Source organism: Epinephelus lanceolatus, chromosome 21, assembly GCF_041903045.1.
Source record: "Epinephelus lanceolatus isolate andai-2023 chromosome 21, ASM4190304v1, whole genome shotgun sequence".
Lineage (NCBI taxonomy): Eukaryota > Metazoa > Chordata > Actinopteri > Perciformes > Serranidae > Epinephelus > Epinephelus lanceolatus.
The window spans coordinates 25,986,522-26,011,985 of record NC_135754.1 but is presented as its reverse complement, the minus strand read 5'-3'; the positions used below and the strand labels follow the sequence as shown (position 1 = coordinate 26,011,985).

Here is a 25,464-nt window from a genome sequence, read left to right as displayed (position 1 = left end):
ACTTGAAGCGCAGTGTTTCCAGGGCACGGAATAGTGTTTACAGATGTGTCCTACAAATGTCAGGAGTGTGAGTGGGCGACAACATGAGGATGGAAAAATACCCTACAACTGCAATATTGTTTTAATTGTATATATAGCCTTGGAAGTCGTAGCCGCAACATTTTTTCTTCTTTTTATATAAGTGTCACGGTTTTTCCCCTAAATTTTCTGTAAGCCGATTTGGATCGGAGCCATTTATGCTGCACTGTGGGTTCAGAGGCATTCCACTGGAAACAGTAAACATTCCCATTGGATTAATTACCAACTGCTTTCCCCCCAGCTCTGTCTGCTTCTTGTCAAAAAGGAAGATTAACAGTAGATTGAACTTTGGTCCACATGTAGAGAGACTGCCTGTCAGGTCTCATAAAGAGAGTGAGGGGGTGAGCAGGAGCAGGTGTTGGTATACTGCTGAACAAATGAAAAGGTGGTTGTCTGGAGGACGGAGTCAGATTAGGTAAAGGGCGAAATCTAGTGTCAGTGTTCCTCTCTTATTTCCACCAGTTAAAGGGTATTAACGTAATCCCAATAGTGACACTTTCAGTCCGACTGTCTGTGGGTAGCCTCATTTTTTATCCACCTTCTTGGGAAACAGTTCTGATGCTGAGTTGCTAATGGTGCTCGATATAAAGGTTTCAGGCTGCAGTTGCCACCCACATTATTGGCGATTTAAAAACACGAGAGATGGACCTTGAGGGGATGAGAAACCGATTGGCACATATTTCACAAATCCCAAAAACATCCAATCCACCCACGCAGCGCTGAGTGTCCATGAAGTAATATGTCACGACTTCTCGTTTACTTCCCCCCCACAACTAACTCACAATAGAACTTTCCACTGTCAGTCAGCATTCTTGAACTCCGTCTCTCCTACATCTTTTATTTCAACCTACATCTCAAAAATCTTTCAGCAAGACAGATTAATATTTCACAAACAAAGATTATGATCAAGAGAAAAAAAAACATCTGACCGCTGACACAGAAAGCTGCACAGAAGATAAAATAGAGAAACTGAATTAAAGTGACTGGAAGATCACTGTTAGAAAGATCTAATGCCAAAAAAAGAAACCTCCGACAGTAGCAGGAAATATATGGAAATACACAAGGATATCTCCGAAATTATTTGAATTCATCGGGGTATAAATTTTCTAAAGTTAGATAATAAGTTACAGACACATCACATCTAAGTTCATCCTGATACATTATTCATCGGAAGCTGCTGTGCGAACATAGCACTGTTTTGCATATGCCCCTCAAACTTGAAGCTCCTTTTCATTCACACAAGAATTCCTTGATTGTTTATTGTGCTAAAGACGCAGCTCTTCAAATAAAATTACCATCATTTATTCAAAATTTGATGTAAAGTAGGCTCCCATCCCAGATAAAACACGCGGCCTTTCACCTTTTCTCTCATTTCTACGCTATCATTTTCAGTCCCAATTTAGCCCCATTGTATGTGTTCTGTGTGGAGACCAGTGCACCCCATGCTCTTCATAACATATCCATTACCGCAATCAATAATTTAAATAGCAGCCATTGTTTTTCTGCGCTTTTTAATGGCACCATCATAAGCACTTATCCACCTCAGAAGGAGCCCAGGCGGTGGGAGGCTGCCAGTGAAATTAAAATAATGAATAAAAGATAAGATGGAAGAAAGTGCTGAACTGGGACTCCGCCTGAGATCCCAGCTGAGCAGCAGTTATGAATCCAGGGCAGAGGCCACATTTCTCGCCACCCTCCGCAGCAGTGAAAGTGTCCGAAGGCTGTGTTGATAATTTGACCTGGCGGCTCCTCAGTCGGGTCACAGTCAGGTCCTCTGGTCTCCTGGGGGGGCCTGCTGCCTGACTTCCTGGAGATTAGATTCTGATCTTCAGTCAACAGTGTGTGTGATCTGGGGGAATGTGATGGATGACTTCTCCCTCGGTAATATGACGAATGAATCCACTCTGAGCCACAGTGAATACTGATCTTCTCTTTCTTGCTTGGTGTTACATGGTTTTGATTTACATGATTAGATGGGGCTGCGGCCCCCCGGGGGAGCAGGAGAAGGAAGTGACATATTTGACAGGGCATAGGGCTCCTGCTCGCTCTATTATTGGTGGGCTCGGTGGTACACTGTAGAGATGGAGCCCAATGCAATCCTATTTCCAGATGTTTCTCTTGTACTCCCCAGCTATTGTAAGGAGCAATTTCATGCTTCAGCAACTTGCTTTGGTTCTGACTTCATTTACTCCCACCAATGATGCCTTTTCCAATTGATTTCATTTTTTTAATACTCCATGGTTAAGGCTCATAATTTTCATTTTGAGCATGTATTTATTTTGATGATTAAAATGGGGTTTTAAAAAATCAATAATATAAAAATCTAACTGTTTCTTGTGTGCTTAGAGAAACTGCCTACATAACCAGCTGCCTATTGGCAATCTCTCAACATTGTTCTCTTCACTTTCTATTACTTGAGGCATTTTTTGAGATGTCCCAATCACAAGAGGACCTCATTTACTGTAAACTACAGTGATCAATATCTTGTTAAAGCATAACCTTTAGGTGCATGAAAGACATAAAATCTAGATAAAGTTATAACCTTTAAGATGTTAATAACTTTAAACCCCATTTCTGATGCTGTTTACACCTCTATATAGTAGTTTCTTTATTGATGCTGGTGTGCCATTCCTGTGCTGGACTCAGATTGCTTTCACATGCTTAAAGAAGTCACAGGAAACAATATACGCAGTCACACATGTAATCAAATTAAATTTTATCTTGCTAATAACAACATCATTGTTTACAGTCCACTCTGAAATAAAGGGTTAATTCCATATTTTTCAACCTGAAACCTATTTCCCCATGTTTTTGTTTCAAAATAACTAATGAGAAGGACAGTTTTTTAAAATGGTCAAGGATTGAGCAAGATCGATGCATGAGGCATGTTTACACCCTCACAGTGATGTTGGCCACCAAATTCCAATCATTTCATCCTTACGTCTAAGTTGACATTTGTGCCAAATTTGAGGGAATTCCCTTAAGGCTCTTTTGAGATATTACATTCAAGTGAATGAGACGAACACAATGGACACAAGATCACAGGGACCTTCGACCACCAAAATCGAATCAGTTCTTCGTAGAGTCCAAGTGGAAGTTTGTGCCAAATTTGAAGAAATATCCTCAGGGTGTTATTGAGATCCACGCCTTCACGAGAATGGAAGTACGTGTCTGCGAAAAAAGATAACGGTCATTTTCATACTTTTTTCATGAGCTGAGCATTTTCAATTTTTGTAAAGGAGTAAATATAACAAAAAGCAGCTGCGGCGAGCTGTTAGATAAAGAGTTGCGGGTGGCAAACACACCTCCAATTCCTCAACAAGGTAACCAACTCTCCTGTGTCCAGACTGTTTGGTTGCACTATAACAGAAATACCAGCTGCTCTTCTGTGGATTTTTAGACAAAGTAGCTGCTCAAGGAGTGTTTGCTGTAATAGTAAACTGCACTGGCTTTTACCAGGGTAATCACAGGTGTCGCCAAATCATCCATGACTGAAATCTTCACAGGTGTATTATGCAGGAACTGTCAGTTATTATTTGTAAACAGCATCGACAGCGAAACTGAAAGCCAACCCAAGATTTGGAGCCAACTTTGTCGACCTTGCTTTATTTGCTTTTTTCTGCACTATAGCCATGATTTTTATTGCTTCCTCTTGGACGCATGAACCCTGATCCCTGCCTTTTTAGAAAGTCCTGACCTCATGTGGGCTGTGCCCAGGAACGTCCCAAACATAGCAAAATAAGAAAATATAGGCAGAAAACAGGGTCAAAATACAAGCCACATACTTCTAGTGGGTCACAAGTGATGATTTAGAGAGATTACTTTTATTTTAAGAAAATACTGCATAGCACACCACTAAGAATCACATCTTTATATCAGTTAAAATTATCTAATGTAAAAATCTAAAAATGATGTTTGTTTGTTTTTTGCTGAGAATAAGTGAAGTCACTATATGTAGGACATATATCCACTGTTTATAGAGAGAGCTCTTGTCCCTTTAAGATCCCCCTTGCAAATTAAAATAGCCTTGATACTGGAGGAGGCAGTGTCAGTGTCATCAGCAGCTATTTATCACCGGCCAGCTTAAACCAATCACAGGGGTTGATTCAGTGTCACATGTCAGGCTCAGTCTCATGGCTGTACCACCCTTGCAGTGGCCTCATGCTGAACTTTAATTATTGTGAGTGGCGTGGCGGAAAAACATCTTTCTCCGGCTGACACAGCGGAGAAAGATGACACCCTCTTTGTTCTTCCTCCTGACCGCTTCTATCACACTCCTGCCCCACAGTACTTCCTGTGTTTTTGGTGGACGTCAACCAAAATCCACTTCCCGTCTCTAAGAAAATGTTAAGAGGTCACGGTAGCGAGAATGAGCAGATTGTTTCTCAGAAGAGAACACGCATTAAATGCATGTTTACAGCCCTTCAGCTAGTATTGGCGTTTGCAGTCAGCTCATCAGCTGTTTATGTAGAAAAAGCCATAAACAGGAAACTGCCAGAGTCTGCAGGCAGTACTGAATTTCTGCTTACAGTCTGAAGTCATTAGCCGTTTACTCTATTCTTCACTTTTTTTCTTATTTGCTTTGGAGGATGTGTAAGTGGTCCTAAAGGGGAAATGGCTGTGGCTTGTTCCTGAATGACAAACTGCTTCTTCAGTATGACAGTGGATGGTTGAAATCAGTCTGTGAGAGTAGGTCGAGAGTACTCCTGGGCAGCTGCACACAAGGACTCTGTGGACAGAATGTGCTATTCTATTCTCAAGGTCTCCCAAGTCTCTTCATGGCTGGGTTTTCAGTCCACTCTGTTATTCTGTCCTCATGTTTTATATTCCTCCACACCTTGAACCACCGAGCTTGCTTCCTTTGTCTCTATTCTGTGTGGCTGTAAAGGCAAGCTAGCAGCAGATTGTTTATGCTGTGCACATTCCACTTGTATTAATCTGTTTTTTACCACTGTCACAGACACAAAGTCTATTGGAAAAATCCATGTTTCTGTCTGTAAAGGGAGAAAGTGGCACTGCAACACTGGGTGCGTGTATTACTTTACACACCTGCACATTGAATCAGGGATAATCACTTGTTTACGTTGTATTCTCCTGTTTATCAGTCATTGTTACATAACCTACTCTGTGCCTCAAACTGTCTGTTGCATGTGTAAATGTATACTATGCATCTAGAAAGAACATATATATTTACTCTTTGTCCAGTGTGGTCTTGATTTTCTCCATCATTCATGAATCTCTGATTAAATTCTAGGGCTGAAACCAACTATAATTTTCACTTATTTACACAATTAATGGATTATTCGTTGAGTCTATAAAATGTCATACAATAATTACCGCCTCACAGTTGTATGCCTCTGCAAACTAGTCAAGTTTACAGTTTACGTCCATGTCGGTCCAAACTCATATGTAGCCATAACAGAGGATGATGTTTCAAAAATAAATGTCGCAGTAAAGAAGCTAGAAATTCTAAAGCATGGATGTTTCACACACAGAAGATTTAAAACAATCACCAGTTTCAAGGTTAGTGTCATCAATTCAGCATCCAACCAAATGTCTTAATTGCTGTTCCTGACATATGGCGTTGAAAAATGACAAGAAAACTGCTTTTGCAGAACATTATGATGGCAAGGTGAAGCTGACCTTCGACCTTTCGGATATAAAATGTCATCACATCATCATTTTATTATCATATTAGACATTTGTGTGAAATTTTGTCATAGCACATAAGTTCTTAAGTTATGGCAAAAACATGTTTTGTGAGGTCACAGTGACCTTGACCACCAAATTCCAGTAATTTCATCTGTAAGTCCAAGTGGACGTTTGTGCCAAATTTGAGGGAGTTCCCTCAAAGCCTTTTTGAGATCTCATGTTCAAGAGAAGGAAATGGACACAAGATCACAGTGATCTTAGCCCCCCAAAACCTAATCAGTTCATTGTTGAGTCCAAGTGGAGGTTTGTGCCAAATTTGAAGAAATTCCCTCACGTTGTCACTGAGATATTGTATTCACAACAATGGACGTACGGAGGGGTGGATGATAGGCCTGGCGACATGAACAAAAATTCATATCTTGGTATTTTCAGGCTGAATGGCGATACATGATATATCACGGTATTTTCTACTAAGTGGGCTACATGTTCAGTTGCAAGCTGATCCACAGCTGAAGTCCCCTGTGTTTTTTGCTGCTGTCTGCAGCTCTTCCTCCCTGCCGTATTATTAGACTTGCCTTTATTGAAGAAAAGCTGCTAACAAAGTTCGGCTAATTCAGTGATAAACATATTTCATTTCCTTTAGATTCTCCATAATTAAGGTCCCCCGTTACTTTGTTGTTTTTGAGCAGCAACTTCACACAACTTCTAATACGGCAGATAGCAAACATGAAAACAGTAAAATAAAGCAGATATCTAAAGTAAAAACAGGACGCAGGAAAGAAGCTAAACTCCAAACCACAGAGATTCAGTCAGAAGCTACAGAAGTACTGAGAGCTGAACACACAGAGACTTTTAAAAACACCTATCAGACAGATTTTAACAGACAAATTGTTGCCAGAGAATGTGTGAGTGAGTGATTGGGGCGGAGCTGTGTGGACGGTGTTGTCTAAATTTATATCTTCCTTGAAAATATATCGATATATCATACATAGTCGTTATATTGCCCAGCCCTAGTGGAGGGACAGATAACCTGAAAAGATGATGCCTCCGGCCACGGCTGTCGCCAACACGGAGGGATAAGAATTGTGAAAAACACTCATCACAATTTCCCAGAGCCCAAAGTGAAGTCTTCAAAACACTTCAAACTGTCTAAAACCCAAAGATTCTTCATGTACTTATCATAATTATTAAGTAAAAGCATGAAGTTCTGACATTTAAGAGGCTGGAACCAGCAAATGTTTCACATTTTTGCTTGCAAAATGACTGAAACTATAAATTAATTATCCACACAGTTGGCGATTACTTTTCTTTCAGTGGACCAATTGATAAATCGACTAATTGTCTCAGCTCTGTTAAGCTCATTATTAGAAATTGGGAATCCAGTGATTTATTTGTTTTCAAGGATTTAACCATGTTATATATTCTCTTCATGGTAATATGGATCAGGCTTGCATGCTTGAACTTATCGACTCGCTCTGTGGATAACCTCATATAGCATTCCCCTGCCTCCCAGTCTCCAACGCAACCTCTAATCTGCCTGTTGCTTCAGCAGATAAGTCAAGTTTAAGCCGTCATGCTATGTAAACAGCACTGAATAATAAAATATACTCTGACATATAAGTAGACCTCTCTCCTCTGGTCCTCTGAGGACCGACACATATACTGAGGCAAATTGTCTTACAGAGTGTCTTTAAGAGTTTCCTGCACCATTTTTCAAAGAGAAAACAAGCAGGAAACATCTGAGCTCCACTGTAAAATGGGTTAGTGTTATGCCCAATAGAAAAAAAGGCCTTTTAATCTTCTCCAGCAGTCGAAGATGAAGACAACAACACAGGGAGGTCTGTGGAGATGACTAAGATATTTTAACAATATTCTGTGATATGGAGCAGTGAGTTCTCTGTAGCCCAAGAGTCAGCTGGCGCTTTGTTTTGAATCAAAACAAAAAGGGCATTTCAGGGGCCCATCAGCAGGCCATGCAATTAATTTCCTCCATTTGAAATACCAGAGAGCCGGGAAGTAGGACAGTGTGGTCTCCGCTGCACAGACTGCTTCTCTAGCCAGGTATAATGATCATCTGTTGCTGTGGTCTGAGGAATGAATGATTTAGAAGGCTGTGGAGTGTTTTTGTCATTCCTATTGTGTGAGAGCATTTAAAGTAGTATGGAATATGACCACAAGTCACGGACAGTATAGGAAAAATCACTAAGTGAAGTCCTGTCATCTTGTCATGTGGGTTTGGGCAGTATTACAGTATACCAGGGTAATTAGAAATCCATTTTCAATACCACCAAAAACACAGATGCTCCTCTTTCTATTAAACTAATACAGAGATGTTGAGGTGATGTAGTGCACAGCACGCTCCACCAGAGGTCAGTCTCCACTCCTGCAAGAGGCAGCTGAGCTGAGAAAGATGGCGACTGCGAGTTTGGTGGGGATAACATTACAAGAATAGTAAAAGCCAGTCAGCAAAGGCAGAGCATGTTGTATCGCTGTCGGAGACGGTGGAGTTGCCAGTGAATGAAATCACTCTTGGCCATTTCATTGCACGAGAGCAGAGACAGGAGTGAAGGAAGTAAACAAATGACTGAAGTCAAGAGAGCGTGAAATTGATACAAATGTGTAAGGTCATTTTTTTTAGCCATTGAGCTCTGACCAGAACAGTTGGTATTTGTTTGTGTTATTGTTTGCTAGCGCATGGTAAATATCACTGGTTCTTCTAACTCAAAATGTGCGTCAAATAAATTTTTCCCAAAGATGGTTTCTGTCATTTATGGTAGTTCTATAATGGGTACCGAGGGTAGAACAGAATGTGAGATGGATTGGCAGTTTGGTGCGGCTTCTGCAGTGACCGCTGTGGTGAAGAAGGCGGAGCTAGAAGGCGAAGCTTTCAGTTTACTGGTCCATCTATGTCCCAACCCTCCCCTATGGTCATGAGCTCTGGGTATGGACCAAAAGAATGAGACTGCGGATACAAGCGGCCGAAATGAGTTTCCTCCGTGGAATGGCTAGGCTCAGCCATGGAGATAGGGTAAGGAGCTTGGACATCTGGAGGGAGCTCGGAGTAGAGCCGCTGCTCCTAAGCGTTGGAAGGGGTCAGTTGAGGTGGTTGAGGCATTTGATCAGGATGCCTCCTGTGCACCTCATGTTAGAGGTGTTCTGGGCACGTCCCACTGGTAGGAGGCCTCGGGGCAGACCCAGAACACACTGGAGGGATAATATATCTCATCTGGCCTGAGAACACCTTGGGGTCCCCCAGGAGGAGCTGGAAAGCGTTGCTGGGGAGAGGGACGTCTGGGGTGCTTTGCTTGGCCTGCTGCCTCCACGACCTGGCCCTGGATAAGCAGTTGAAAATGGATGGACGGTTGGATAGGTAGATATTATCACGCTGATGTATGTTCAAGTGTTTATTTTCTGTTAAGTTTAGCTATAACTATTTATTTGATGCCATGTTCTACGTGACAGTTGCATGTGCCAATCATTGTGCTGTGATAAATGGCGTAACTAGTGATTAGTCGGACAGTGGGAACTCAATAATGTAGAGATCACTACCGCGCAGACTGTGGCTCCAAATGATGTCACTAGCGCAAGATGGTAGCTGCCATTTTCAGCATAGTTTGGCTTCATTGTTGTACAGTGGAAGTGAGTGGAGATGTGTCGTCGTCCATCTTAAAATATGGTCTACAGATGGAACAAGGACTAGTTTTGGTGAGTTTTATCTTGTTTGAATGAAGTGTGTTCTATGATGAGTCAACAAGGTAATTAAGCTAGTCTTAGTTTGATGAATGAGAGAAACTTTAAGGAAAATAGGTGTAAGAATATTTTCTTTCTTGACATTTCAATATACTATCATAGCTAAGAAAGATTGTGGAATACATGAAAAAAAACTTTGAAAGCCTCGTATTTTTTTATTTTTTTTTGGTTACACAAATTGTCATGTACTGTGAAATGTCAGGAAGGTATTAAAAAAATGGACCGCACCCAAGTCTATTGTCGAGTATTTTGGTGTTCCCACTTGGACATTTTTTTCTTCACAATCAATGCCAATGAAAGCAACATTTAATGCCCACAGCATGAGAAAAGCTGTAACATAACCAGTTTGAAATTTGATTCGCGACAGCAGTTGGTGTAATCATGGTTACCAACAATAGATTTCGATTGCTTCTTTTATAAAACATAGTACAAAAAAAGATAATCCGTCCACCTACACAACATTTTTTCACACAAATAATCAATGATCCTGTATCGGCAGCATTAAACACAAAGAAAGGAATTGTGCAGTGAAGAAGAAAAGGTACACAAGAGAATGGCAATTAGCTCCCGGTGTGTGAGATCGGTTGGTTTTTCCAGAGCAGAGATGGACAGCTAGGAGCGCAGACGGCAGACTTTAAACAAATCTGCCTGATTGCCTGTTTCACTGATCCCTCTCTGAATGACAGGGCAGACAGTATGGAGAGGTCTCCCTCTGATGAGTTATTGAGGCCGTGGCAATTCCATTTGCACCACACAGGGAGGGAACTATCAGCACAGCATGCAGGCCATTACCACTGATGCCAGTGTCTTTGAAGTTAATTACAAACATTATGAATTTGAGTTATCTGTGTGGTTAATGTGTTTGATCTCTGCAGTCAGATGACACTTATACTTTCTGACTTGCAGCCTCCTTAAGTGATACTTCCTTCTTGGTAGCAGTCTCTAATAAAGCCCACTTTATAAAAGGAGTTCATAATTTGTACTTAATAGTGTAATTAATTGTTAGTACTTTTTAAGGCTGTGTGGTTCAGCAATTAGTCAGAAATAAGAACTGCTTTTGTGCTGCTAGATTGTGAAAAATCATTTACGGTGGTGTATAACCTCCAGCATAAATTTGCTTGCTTGTCTTTTCACTAGCTCTTTATTTAATTCTATAGTATTGTAATTTTGATGGGCAAAACCTTTACAAGTTTCTTTTCTAACAAGCTGAGTGGTGGAGAAAGAACACACCCTTAGGAAGCCTGAATCATCACATGCTGGATGTTTTATTTGTAGGTTTCATCAGACTAACTGTTCAGGCTGGTTCAGTGAGATATGGGAAAAAAAAAACTCATAAAATGCTAAAACTACTTAGTCGATAAAAAGAAATATTATCAGTATAGGTTGTGAAGGTTTCTTTACAAATGCTATTCCCTGGGACGATGGAAAAACTCCCCTGTGTGCTCTACTCAACATGGTACAGTCTGAGTTCCCTCCTATTTGAAGCCTTTTCGATGCGCTCACTTCCTGTCCAGTTTGGACCCATGACCAGCAGGTAACACGAACAGGAGCCCATGCAACAAATACTTGTTTAATCAAAGTTGCATATAAAGAGTGAACTTTAATTTAAAGTAGGAATAAATTAATTAAGAGGTTATTTAATTAGCGATGTGAATGATGAGTATGCATACTGACTAGGGCCGTAACGGAACATGTATTTGTGTCGAACCGTTCGGTACGCGACTTTCGGTTCGGCACAACCCTGTACCGAATTATTGGGTGCAGGATATTATTTTATTTTATTTTGTTTTATTTTAATTCTGTTTTTGCGAGCCAAACCATTTAAAATATCTAGTTCCCCGAAGGACATAATTGAGTGACGGGCCGAGTCCGACCGTAAATCTCCGCTTTCACTTTTTGCAGCGCATTCTCGCATTTTGACAACATGGCAAGTGAGCCTGACGAACACTTTGGTTTCAGGGTAAAATACGAAGATGGTAATAAACAAGTGGACAAGACAAAAGTAGTGTGCCGACACTGTAGAACAGCGGTCGGGTATGTACTTGGAAACATGTCTAACATGCTAACGCATCTAAAGCGACACCACCCGAGTTTGAACGTTAACCGGCACGACTAGAAAAAGCAATCTGGTGCAAACTACGATATCGTCGTCGTTTAAAAAGAAAGAGCGTTTCCCTGACCATCGCACTAAAGAAATAACCAACGCCATTGGAGTTGAGTAAAATTGTTTAAGCTGCACTTTAGATATAAACATGTTTTGTTTAGTGCACTTTAACAAAGTGGGAAAGCTAAGTAAGTTCCTAGTAAAACTGAATCTGAGCAGGCTTTAAAATTGACCAGCTGCACTATACTTTTTATTTTAATTGAGTAAAATTGTTAAAGCAGAAATGTATGTTTATATTTTTCATTCAAAAAATGTGTTAAAAAAAGGCAGGATTTTATTTTTCACTTTTATATTTCTATTTTCATTCAAACAATGTGAAAAAGCAGGATTTTATATATATTTGTTTCATTCAAAAATTGTGTAAAAAGAGTTAACTGCTGTGGTGGTATGTTTTAATAAGGTTACCAATAAGTAAAAGATATTTAATAGTTGTCTATTTTTTTCATTACTGTACCGAAAAAAACCGAACCGTGACTTGCGTACCGAGGTACGTACCGAACCGAGATTTTTGTGTACCATTACACCCTTAATACTGACATTACCCCAAATTACTTTTGACTGATGTTAGCAGGCTAGCATACTACACTGCTGACTCTGCCACAGAGGCCTGAGCTTCACAACTCAGCTGCATAACTAGGATGGCCATTTGAAATCATTGATTACATTTTTACTCTTCTCTATTGGGAAAAAAAGAACTGCAGAAACTGGAATGTGTTTGGCCAGTGTGACACAACCTATGGCCCTAAGTAACTTATTAACTATCTAGTTAGTCATTAATAATAGCACTATAGCTTGTTGCAGATAATCAATATGAGTGTGTATGTTGGCAGAACAGTGTCCCCATTACAGTTTGTTCACCAGAGAGCACTGGCAATTATAAAATGCACAAGATTGCTGATTTATGGTATGTGACTATGTTGAAAAGGAATTACTAATCAGCGGAAGATCAATGTTGGCCTGAACAATCCGATATCGGTCGAGCCACAGTCATTAATCAAGAGTTTTTCCAATCACGATAATCTGTTATATTGGCTGGTTTCAATAGCCCAATCATTTAAGTTTCTTAACTGTGTGGGCCACACTGTCTGTGTAAACAGTGCGTGTGCGTTGCAGAGCCTTGTTTTTTATTCTGGCACCTATGTTACCAGGATAGAGCAGCCACACTGCCCATGTGAGTACCAGTGCGGTTGCTGCTCAGCTTTGGTACATCTAGCGATTCGGAGTCTCATCTATTTTTGCTGCATGACACATGCAGTTTTCAGTGAAAAATAAACAGTGAAAAACATCCTTCGATAATCTTGTTTACATCATGCCACCTTTTGCTACAGTTACCTCTACTCTTCCTGTTTCTGTTTCAAAATAAAAGCCCTCTGACAATGTTTCTGTGAAGAGAATCCCTTTATTTGTTAACATGAGGCTTTTTATTCTAAAATATATTTGCAGGATTGTGTTGTTGACCACACAGCGAGTACCGGCTTTTAATTTTGGAAATACAGTAGTTTATGGTAGGCAGCTCTTTAGCAGCAACGCTGTCTGTATGAACACTGCATGTGTGGGAGCAGCAGTAGTTCAGCAGTGTAGCCATCATACACTGCTCATGCAGGCTCTTTGGCCCAGGTGTCCTGCTTAGATGCATCTTGGTCACATTATTCAATAACCAAATTTACCGTCATATTGAAATTAACCAATATATCAGCAGATATTAATATCTATAAATTCTATAAATTCAAGTATCGCCAGGCTCTAATAATGATAATACTTATGAGTAAAAAGTCAAAGCACATTATGCTGGAGGAGAATATAAACCAGCCAACGGGATTTTTCACAATATGGAAAAAACAAATCTTTGTTCTACTAATGTTTATTACTGATCTATAAAAGCATCAATAAACAATTTTTAAACCATCAATACAGCTATACTTAGTGGCACTAAACCCTTTATTTGTCTTCCACACAGTGATCAGAGGCACTTAATCATGTTGGAGGTGCGGAAATAAATGTACTAAACATCCATCTTAAGTTAGAAAAATGTTCAAATCCAGACTTTTTCCTATTATTTGAAGGTCTGGCAGCAGTGAAGGAAGATGATGCAACCTCGTGTCCTCTTTGTCCACTGCCCTCCATCCATATTTCTATTCTAGTTAAGCTGTTTCATCATGTTTGATGGACAGAAGCAACGTATTTGCTTTATGAATAGAGCAGATCTGTCAAGCTGCCAGTCGCCCACTGCTACAGTTAGCTGACTGATTGATTTAGATGCGAGTTCCCTTGAGAGTGACATTCTCTCTTCAATGACACACTCTCTTTTTCCTCTCTTTCTCTCCATCTTTTTTCCTCTTTCTCTCCATCTTTTTTCCTCTTTCTCTCCACCTTTTTTTTTTTACCTCCCGCTCTCCATCTTTAACTCTTATGTCCTCTTCTTCCTTCCCTCGATTTTAAAACAGCCTCAGGCACGAGCACCTCGTTGACTTCAGCCTTGATGAAGGACACAGACGGTCAATAAGTGCTAATGGCACGCCGACTACAGATGAGCGCATATGCTCATCAATAGCAAACAGTGGGCTTGTTACTTAAGTGCAATCCTGAAAATGTCATCCTACTTTTAGCGCTTTGATTACACAGTGTAGTGTCCATCTCTGTGATGGAACAGAACCTCTGACACTCGATAATTACATTTCTGTTAAAAGCAAACCGCTTAGTCTTTTTGAAGCTTTCATCATCTCGTTTGAAAATTTGAGAGTTTGTTGAAATGGAACCCCACACCATTACAGACTATTTAAATAACAAGAATGAACACCACTTGTTCTGATGAACTATTATGCAAGACAAGCACTGATACACCATCTGTGACGTGCAGACTTTAATCAGAGTAGATATTGTAATTTAAAATCCATTACTCTCACCTTCCATATACCATGGTAAATGGTAAATGGATTGCATTTTTAAAGCACTTTGCTAGTCTTAGTGTCCACTCAAAGCACCGTTCACCCCGCTCACACACACCATGTCATACACTGGTGGCCAAGGTTACCACACATCAGATAATCATTATCTGCAACAGATAAATATCTATTAGGGATGTTCCTAATGACTTCTTTCCTTGACGTTTAAGCACAAGTTGAAACTAAGACTAGACAACAAGTCTGAAAGTAACAAAACACTCAGAAAGCAGTCTATGAGATTAAACATTGGCCGAAAAATGCTGTCTATATTAAAAGAGCAATTTGAAATTGTTAATCACATTCAACCAAATCCTATTTTAAATGCTGCTGAATTAACTAAATCAGGGGTCTTTTCTAGGCCAAGGATCCCTTAGCTGAAGTGAGACAGAGCAGGGACCCACTATTACATATACTGTAAGGGCGGTCTAAAGCCCCTTGTATGAACTTGTATATACTCTTTCATGGTGCATACAATATTAACTTATTAAAATAATAATTATTGGTAGATTCAAAGATTTACACATCATGTTTGTTTCTGAAGTGGAAGTACGTCAGAGTCTCTTGCTCAAAAAGTTGCAAAACGATCAATTGTGGCTCTCAAGACTGTCCGTACACTTGAAATACTAATACAGTTTATTGGCCATTATGTTTCAATAGCATGGAACTGTTAGCAAAGTAGTTCGTGCTGCACAGTGATTTAGCGTTAGCTAGTTATCATATCAGTTATTCCACAAATATGTCAGTTTATCTACTAATAATGTGTTGGATTAATTTTAATGAGCTAAGACCTATTTTAATTTTGAAGAAAAAAACTTGAGTTCAAATTAAAATTACCAAACAATAATTTGGCACCTGTCCACTGCAGTAACTCAGAAGCCCCCTAGGGGTCGCAGACTTCCTATTGAAGTCCCAGGAACAAAATAAAAGCATTAGGTGAACTCCAATGCATAAAAAATGATATATTTTTTGACTAATCACCCACATCCCTAATATCTATAGATATTACTGTTGTCAAAAGTATTGATTTATCAATACATATCAAGACTGATTATTTGAAACAGTTTCAATACTGATTTTCTGCAGTATCAATACTTCAGTACCAGCGGCTGTTGTTGTTTACAACAGTCATTCTGCTGTTCTCTGATACTAACCAAGAAAAGAAAAGTCGTCATTGTCATTTTGGAGTCTTTTTATATTTCTCTTTTCATAAAAATATTTAATTTTATGGCATCAATGTTAATATCCCCTGGGGTACCAAAAATGGGATCAATATCAATATTATTCAAGCTATCAAAGGGTATAAAGTCCAGTATCTTAATAACACTTACAGATATTTATTCTTCCTTTTATTTATTCTTTTTTTTTTAGTTCTAAATTTAATTCTGCTTCAAAAGATAGGTTCATTTCCTGGCTAAAAGCAAAGAAAACAAATGTCAGCTGTTGTCTCAGTTTCTTCCATTGAAACCTTCATTCTCCGGCACTTTTTCACCAACTGAAGATGCAGCCAGACAACTTCTTGAGGGCTGGAAATCAGTCCTCTCAGAGTGGGGCTCGTTATTTCGCCACCTGTCTCCTGGAGAGATTGTTGCCGTGCGGTGATGCTGAGGGCCCAGCTGGGGGTAAATGACACTGCTTGAGCAGGTAGGCAGGAGCTCTCCAGCTATCCTCTTATCAGCTCTGCCGCAAGCACCATGAATACAGAGTTGTGCGAAGGGTGTGGGCGATGGGCGGTGGTGGTGGGGGGGTGGGGTTGTGGGGGACAGGCTATATCAGCAGCTGTGAGGAGGAGCGATGACTCACTTCCATAGTGCCCTTATCTTATGATGTACGCGAGCAGGATGCGGGTTTAACATACGTCATGGCTGTATCCATGCAGTTTCAAGGCTTCAGCCATATTCCCAAACATCCCACTCATCCTTTGAGAAGTGTCCTAGACCCTCGGCTCTGTTGGCTTTTTGTCATTATGCTGTATTGTATTCAGTGCCATCATGCTGGCTCAGCTCCAGACACAAAGAAAGCCTCAAGGATAAAACTGCACGTTGCTGCTGCAGGAGCATTATCATTAAAGATCCCCAATTCTTTCACCCTTTAGACATTGGCCCTCCTTTTATCTGTGGCCGACTGTTGATCCATGTGACTTCACAGTGAGGAATACCATTTTCTGATAATATAATCCCTTCTCCGGTCCAGACCGGGTATCTCTTATATTCCTGTCTCTCCCCAGGAGAGTCTGACACGCAGCCTCGTAGTTTCTAGGCTGAATGCATCCCTCGTCCTTATCGCTCGCTCCATATTGTGACTCTGATGTACACTGAGGGTGGGAGGACGGACTGTGTGGTTGGGGGGGGTGTTGCTGTGTTGTCGGATTGAAACAGGAAGTCTAAGAGGAAGTCAGCGAAATTAGTTTAACCCAGCAAAACGTGGCTGTTGCTCTATATTACTGAGAGCCAAGACACTGTGACATTTTCAAGTGAGTTGTCGTTTACAGGATAACTTGTTACTTCTCAGTGGCATTTCATCTATGTCGTCAATATTCAGAGCAGACAGGTTTCTGTCACTGTGTTTCTCTGCTGTCAATTTATTTTTCTTTTGTTCAGCCTGAGGTTATATTGCAGAAGCACAGAGCTTTAAGTGAAATTCCCTTCAGCTATCTAATCGCTTGACTGCTTTCACAACGCTGCATTATTTTGTCATCGGGATTTTCTGAGACTGAGGGATGTAATGACATGCTCTTGACGTATGAAATGTACACTGAACCTAAAATGGAAAGAATTTAAATCAGTGTCTGGCCTTGGTTGTGACCTCGTTCTCAAATGAGGCACACTCACAAATGCAAGTCAGCATTTGAACAGGATGTGACTCTCAGTCTATTCTTTGTCACAGTATTGCATCAATGAAATGTTTTGGGAATCTGACGTCTTTAAGTTATTGCAGATGTGAGACAGGGAACCTCAGCTTCACAGAAAACTGTAGGTGGAAACAAGAGTTTTCTCAGATATTTCTGAAGTTTAGGATGTTGCTGCATCAGTCCAGGCATAAAACAGTGAGTCAATGTAGATGACTGTCAGTATTTTTTTTCTTAATAGGCAGGCGTCTGTGGCTGAGGTGGGCTGTCCTTCACAACCCATCATGGATATCAACTATCGGCCATTTCACCACCCCAAAACCTCCTGTCCTGCTGGCTCCTGCTCCATAACTCCATCTTCCTGTGTCTGAGCTGTGACACCTGGGACTCGCAGGCTGTTGTCACCATGACGCAGATGGACTACAAATACAGCCTGCTGGGCTCCACAGTGGACGACTACCGCAAAAGGCCATTGCTCCTGCAGGTGGATGACACGCCCATGAACCTGTTTGCAGTCCTCGAGGTGAAACGGGAGCTGCCGAGGCGCTGGAGCACCCTGAGCTGCTTCCGCAAGATCCGGATCTACAGCTTCTTGTTCGGCCTGGCCATCATGTTCCTCATCATGGCTTCGTACATTCTGACAGGAGACAAGAAGGGTCTCCTCCTCACCCCTTCCCCCTACCACTTCAGCAGCCTGGTCAGCCCCGGACCTTTTGCCTTCAACCTCTCCTCAGTCAAGGACTACACACATATCAAGCTGGTGGTGAAGTCAATCACATCCAAGGTGGAGTTTCGCAGCAGTCGACAACTCCCAGAGCTCAAGGCACTGATTAACAGTGAGCCACATGTGAGTATAGCAAATACCTGCCCTAATATATTCAAGGAGATCTTAAAGGAATGGTTCATTTGGTTGTACGGGGTACTCATTCATAGATATAGACAGTATGTTACATACAGTAGATGTCAGTCAGCAAGCCCCCAGTTTGGAAACGCAGGCAGGAGTCTGACATTGAAGCTAAGCAATGCACTGCTTTGGAGGGGGCAGCAATAAAACATATTTTAGCTACCTAAAAAAGTTTAATTGTACGCTATATTTAGAGTATTTTCAATGTTTCACCTTAATGTTTGACAGTGATCTCCAATGGGAAAATGAAGCTGTATTATCGCTCTCTTCGAAGCAAGACTCCATTGAGAAAAACAGTGATTTAACATCGCTGAACACAGGAGCTGCTGGTCTACCACTGGCTCGAAAAGTTATTTTGTTGGTGTTGGTGTTGTTGTGTGCCTTTCATGTTTGAAAGGGTTAGTGTGGATTCACCAAAGCCACACAATAGCACAAAATAACTAACTGATCAAAGCAGTGGTAGACCAGCAGCTCTCATGTTCAGTGTGCTAAAATTATTGAGAGTCTGGTGGCTTTCCCGTCAGAACAGGCTGTCTGACAGAAAGGTAAACCAGTTAAAATACTCTCATTACAGCGTGCCCTTTTAATTTTTTTTAGGTGCGATGTCTTTAAAGTGGCTTAAAAATTTTTTGTTGTTGACCCCCATCCACAGCAGTACATTGCTTAGCTTTTGTGTTGGACTCCAGCCTACTTCTCCAAACTGGCATACAGACTGACATCTACTGTATGTTATACACTGACTATGGATAAGTACCCCTACAACCCCACTTATCCAAACTATCCCTTTAAGAACACAAATTCCATCAAAAAATTTATTTTGTTATCAGAGTGATTGCAGTAATGAATACCTCAGTGTTTTATAGTGTAAATGTTATCTCTCTATTTAAATCATAATACAAAACATGGCCCAGCATGATATTGATCTCTCTTTTAATTGGCAATCACAGATGTGTCTCGAAGCATAATTAAATGCTAAGTGAAAAGGTGATTCAAATCAGTATTCGTGCCTACGTGTCGTCTACACCGGATTCAATACAGCCACACTGTTGCAATTCCCCACTGGTTGCACTTTCTAATTTAATTTATAAAAGAGATAAAACTGCTCTGAAAGCCTTGTATAACACTTCATGTCACACCAGATAATTGCATATGTCTCTAACAATTTTTTTTTTTTGCAGAAAGCTCAAAGTCATCCCACAGTCTTCCACCGCATCGGCCCCGTGGCTTGCTCGCAGTGTCTGTCTCACCTCAAAAGCCTGGTTCAATTAATTGTTAATCCTAATGATAATGGCTTGTGCTCAGGCTATTTGCAACATAACTAATTTCTTATTGAACCAGCTAATGAATAGGAGAGTGTGGCCGCGGGACAATCAATAGCACGTCTCTGGATGGATCCGGCATTAATTGTCCTTAAAGTAGCTGTGTGTCTCACAGGCGGTAAGCAAGTCATAGGAACATGGGCCTTTGTGGTGTTTGATCACCAAAAAACACTTACATGAGTGGAAAAAGTGGAAAAAGACTGTCAGAAATGCACTTCCTCACTATAGCTGATGATGAATTTGCTTTACTCATCCAGGACAGACTACATGTGTGTGTCATGGACAGTGATGTCAGACAGTTTTATGACAGATAATCTTGTGGTTTTGTATTTTTTGCTTGAATCCAGCACATTGGACTTGAAATGAAACAATAAAACTGCAAGGTCTAAAGGCTCTGACACACCAATTTGGCGGTGAGCGTCTGTCGCCCTAGTTTTGTGGTGCGTCTCACACCGTTGGCACTAGTTGGCCCTTGCCAGCTTTTTTTTCGGCTGATTCAGCATGTTGAATCATTGTTGGACCTGGCGGAGACCATCGATTAAAATCAGTCTGATTGGCAGTTCAGCTCTGTGGACAAGAAAAGAAATGGAAGTGATGAAAGGAAACAACAGTTTAAGTCAAGAAGGACTGAGATCGAAATAAACCAACACATTCACGCCCCGACCTCGTCACATATTGACGTTTTGGTCATGGACTTTCCACGTCCATATACGACATACAAGGTACCCTGGGTGCGTTGGTTGTTGACGTTCTGGGACACCATGTCAAGTACTCTTCTTTCAAGATACACTTCCAATTTCACTGGAAATTTAACGTTTCAAAATAAGCGCACTACACTGGTACAACAACATGAATTGACCTTTTTTTTCTCCTTCAACAACAAACTCGCAGGTTGGGTTTAGGCAACAAAAGGAAGTGGTTGGGTTTAGGAATCTTTCTGGACGAGAAAACTGCTCTCTCGGGTGAAAGTCAGTGTTTGTTGGACCCATCCACCACCACTCCCACCCGCCCCACTTGGACTTTGGCTGCCTTAACTTTCATCCTTATCCAACCGCATTTCCCCCTGATGCCACCGGGCGCCGATAAACTATAACAGCAACCGACCGCGAATCATGCCGTCGTTTAAGGATGCCTTTTTTTGTTAGTTTCTGACGCAGCAAGTCACTGCCCAAGCGCCGGATTTCGACAACTTCTGAGTGAGACTGGGCTCAATGAACTTGTAAATTTAGGAACGATTACATTTTTAGTCATTGAGCTCTTAAGTAGAAACAGTTCATAACCATTTGTGTATTTGATCACCAGCGCACAGTACATATCCTTCGCCTCTACTTCTGTCAGTGTGGTGTGTCTAGGCCATAGAAATTAAATTATTAGAAAGGCCATTGAACAAGAGTGTCACCCTCACTAGTTTTGGCCTATTGTTACCCTTATTTAACAGAAAAATACAACTGTACACAAATCCAAGTTTCGCTCTTTTAAACAAGCTCAGTCTGTTAGCTTTTCTTGTTAACTCATCGTAAAACAGTCGGTGAAGATTGTCAGTCATCCAGGCCATGGTATTCGTAAGTGCTAATATTGTAGGCAACTGTACTTGCGTGTGTTTCTTGCGTTTCGAGAAATGCAAGAAAGTCCAGTTGCCTACAATATTAGGACTTATGATCATCGTAAAATACACTACATTCAAACAAGACAAAGACAAAAAAAAACTCCCCAAAACTGCCTCAGTTTGTCTTGTCAGTCATCTAGTTAGTTAGTCCACTGTTCCAACATTCACCAGCTCAGGTTTGGTCAAAATAAATTCTTAATACACCGACGCAGATGTAGGAAAAAAAAATGCTGTCTCTACGCTGTTTATCCCCACAGTCTCTCCATGCCTCTCAGCTGCCGGCTGAGCAGAAGCCCTTACTCTTTCGATGGCAGCTACAGTACGTCATGTTTCAACAAACCAAGGCTTGCACCAAGATGAAAAAAGGGAAATTACAGTTTTTGGAAATTTTTAAAAGCAACAGATTGCTTATATGACAATGTAATGTTACTTGGTTGTTACTGCAAAACCTCACCTCAGTGAGGTTGCAACCTGCCACAAGTTGGTTTCTTCATACGGAAGTTTATAAAGAAGCTAGACCACTACAACTGTTGCAATGGCAATAGTACACATAAAAATGGCCACCGCTCTGAACATCCAGCTAGGCCTTCAGTGCTGAGGATGTGCTCATCTATGCTGGGTAAACAGTTAAAGACTTTCTGAGTTTTTTATGGCCAAAGAGTAGACTGGCCATGTCAGAGCGGCTTGACCTCAATCTAACTGCTCATTTGAGGAACGGAAAGAAGGCAAAAATTCCCCAAAACAAAGAAAAGGTGAAAATGTCTGCAGTACAGGCCACAGAGCGCATCAACAGTAAAAACACCAAGGCTATCTGCCGTTGTCTGTTTGACTGTAACCTTCACACAGTCACTGAATGCAAATGATTACACCAAATATTAAAAAATCACGACTCTCAGCTTGTTAACTCTCAGTCTCCTGGAGGACTGAGTATAAAAATGGCTACAACTCCCACGCTGTTCATCTGATGTGATGTGGAAAAAAAAAGTCAAGCCTTCACCCTGAAGTTCAGATTCAACACAACAACAAAAAAATGTCAATTTCAAAATACAATCTGAGTGCACTGTAGGAACATATATATGTGCACCCACTTGTGTCAATGTGTCTAAGCATCAAAAGCCAATTCACTGCCCCCCTAGAGACTCTATCCTCCTGCACAAACTTGTCATGATCGTGCGGTTGGATCCCACACAGATGGTGTTTGCTTACACCTGCCAAAACAGTGGCCTGAACACAAAAAAGTTTTTAAATTGTTGAAACAAACCTCTTCCTTTAATGTGCCTGTGAAATGACTGGAGGGTATTTATGTTCCATTATGCAGCCTTAGCAATAATAATCTCAAGAGTTTACAGAAGGCTTTGTCTGAAATGTTATGTTTTGGAAGTGCGGTGACTCAGGCTTCTTTTTTTTTTTGCCTTTACAGATGTTTTCTGCTATCCCCCGCAAATTCCTGCCTGGAGTCAAGAACCCATGCTGGTATGAGGAATTTACTGGGAATATAACCTCAGACCCATACAGGACAAACTTGTACGCACGCTATTCCAGGCGCTTCCGGACGGTGTTTCAGCACTTGAGGAACACTTTCCGAGAACACTTGTTTCACCGCGACGGCAAACTCTACCGCATGCGGTGCCTTCCTTATTTCTATATCATTGGCCAGCCAAAGTGTGGCACGACGGACCTGTATGACAGACTGAGGCTGCACCCGGACGTCAAGTTCACCACTTTCAAAGAGCCACACTGGTGGACCCGCAAGAGGTTTGGTGAGTAAAGAAAACTGTAATTTGCTGCGGTGGAGGCCTCCGGGCTGGCACACAATAATGAGAGCCCGAGAGCATTTAAAAGTGTGAAATGTGACTCTGCAGTGTATCATTTTGGCAGAGCCATACCTCAGGGGGCTTCAGAAAAGCACTCAGTGACAGGGCGCTTGAAGGGGTCTCACCCTCAAAGGCAGGCCTGTCGGTTTCATCAGCATAATTAAATGTATCTCCTGTATCATTACTGTCACCACATTCAGTTGTGTGGATTGAACTAACTAAATTCCATATTTCACTAGTTAATTTTGGGGGAAATCCTTTGGATATTCTTTGACAACTTCACACTGTCAAACTGCATTTTTCTCCCACATCAAAAACTGCAATCACATTTTTTTTTAATAATGTGAAACCTGGCTGGATGTGAGTTCTGAATGTGACATGAATTAAGTATCTCTGATGCACGCGGTTCAACCTGCAATGCAATTAACCGAGAAATGAATATTCAAGACCCATTTTGTGCTGTGCATGAGAATAAAGTTAAACTGTTTATTTTCTACCTGAGAGTTGTTAGCCGCAAATTTGCAGCTCTAATGGTGTATTTAAGTTCTTTATTGCCTCCTACGTTCAACATTTTGAATGCTAATCACGTTTTTCTATTTCCCCCTCCTGTGTGCCTTTTACGCTATCCTTGGTCTCTTACTAGCGCAACTTCCCCGTTAGATGGTTGAGCTCATGCAGTGGCTGTGCTCATTAACGGCTCAACCAGAACTATAGGTGGAAAGATCTACAGTACTTCACCCTCATCTGTGACAGATTTGTCTCTGTGGTAGGAAGGACTGGGAGAGAACACATGAAAAATACAGCGAGTGAAGCCTCCTCTCACACTTTGAACCCACATGTGTGGGTGCACTGTTTCCTGCACTTGTTTAGCAAACACTCGTTCCTCACGACACATCTTGCCACCCTGAACTTCCTTTAGCTTCTAGTTCCTGCTTTATTTTACAGCTCTCTGGGTGCTCCCTCTTTGCAGATTTTATATTCTCAATTAAAACAATAAAAAAAACTATCATACATTTATTTAATCGAGCAGCAGATAATTTCATTTTATGGAGGGGGCTGTTGCATATTGTATAAACGCTTAGATTACATTACAAGCAAATATGGCCCCATTACAATGTCTTTGTGCTTCCATGTGACATGCACATGGAAGCCCTTTTTTTATGAGTAGTTTGGACACAGAAATCTGATTTGCGCCAATCAGATCTGGACAAATTTCATATGAGATCCTAAATGAAACACATATCCGACCACTGGCCATGCGACTGCTGCGAGAACAGGCATATCGGAGTCCATGTATGTTTTTCCCATACATCCACGGTTTTCCACTTCAGTGCACAGGAACAGATCACTCACCATACAGTGCAGGAGTGATCGGTTGAAACTACAGAGGGCTGCCAAAGCCGGGCCGCTGCTGCTGCGGTGGGCTTTCCCAGTCGCCAGCCAATAGAGCCTGACTGCCAGACGCCTTCTGACAGGAACAGCTTGCCTACATGCCGTCACAGCGCTGTGGTGAGGCGCGGACAGAGATATTGGAAAGTAGCTCTGGACATCCTAAGGTTTTGGAGGAGCTGTTCAAGAAACCCTCCACATCACGGCTCCTCCACTCGACATTATTGGTCACATGTGAGGCATTTCAGGGCAGAGATTCATTCACACTGATGTCAGATATAGGTCACTTTGAGTATTACGCCCTGTTATGTTAACACAGCCTTAGAGGCATACTTCAGGATTTCTCTCTAGTTTCAGAGAATATTTTCCCGATTGAGCTGGTGGAGACTTGTGCAGTATCCCATAATCAGAGGCTTGTTTCAGTTCAGACTTTTTAGACACACACACACAACCCACTGTCACAATCGTGGCTTACGCTGTCGCTTTTCATGGAGTTTGAACAGGTGGTAATATGTCATTTTCTCAAACAAAGAGATAAACCCTCAAACTGTGCATGGAGAGGTAAGCGCCGCCTCGCAGCAGACATCTGGTCGTATGGCGGCTCTGTCGTCTAAATGTGTGTACGCCGTCGTGTGTCTGCCTCGCCATGTGCATCTGTGATGTTTAAAGAGCCACCACGCCACCACAGATGGGATTAAAAGCCATGCGAGATCTCTATTTGGGTGAACTAAACCCTCTGTATTAAACAAACCCCTCACTTAACTTGCAGATGCTTTGTTGCACTGCTCCTTTTTGATTTGGTGACTTTCTCCTAATGACACACGCACCAAAAAAAGCATCTTGCATCGGCTCTCTCCTTAGATGTAAAAGATTTTTCTAAATCAAATGTAGTTGATAATTAATGCCCGGGCTGGCAGTAACACTTTTAACGAAGCTAAGATTCTAAATTTGTCTTTTTGCTCCCAAAAGAGGGCAAATCATTATTCTCAATACCGACCATG

The 25,464-nt window shown here is 41.2% G+C and overlaps 1 protein-coding gene across 1 annotated transcript in view; it reads left to right on the top strand.

Annotated features, from left to right (window-relative positions):
* Window positions 1-25,464, top strand: part of chst15b (carbohydrate (N-acetylgalactosamine 4-sulfate 6-O) sulfotransferase 15b) — a 57,770-nt gene that overhangs the window by 15,850 nt on the left and 16,456 nt on the right. Inside the window, exons 2-3 of the mRNA XM_033611983.2 lie at window positions 17,673-18,278; window positions 22,681-23,020. Coding sequence (XP_033467874.1) covers window positions 17,838-18,278; window positions 22,681-23,020 — 781 coding nt within the window. The 5' untranslated portion in view covers window positions 17,673-17,837. The remainder of the gene's footprint in view (window positions 1-17,672; window positions 18,279-22,680; window positions 23,021-25,464) is intronic.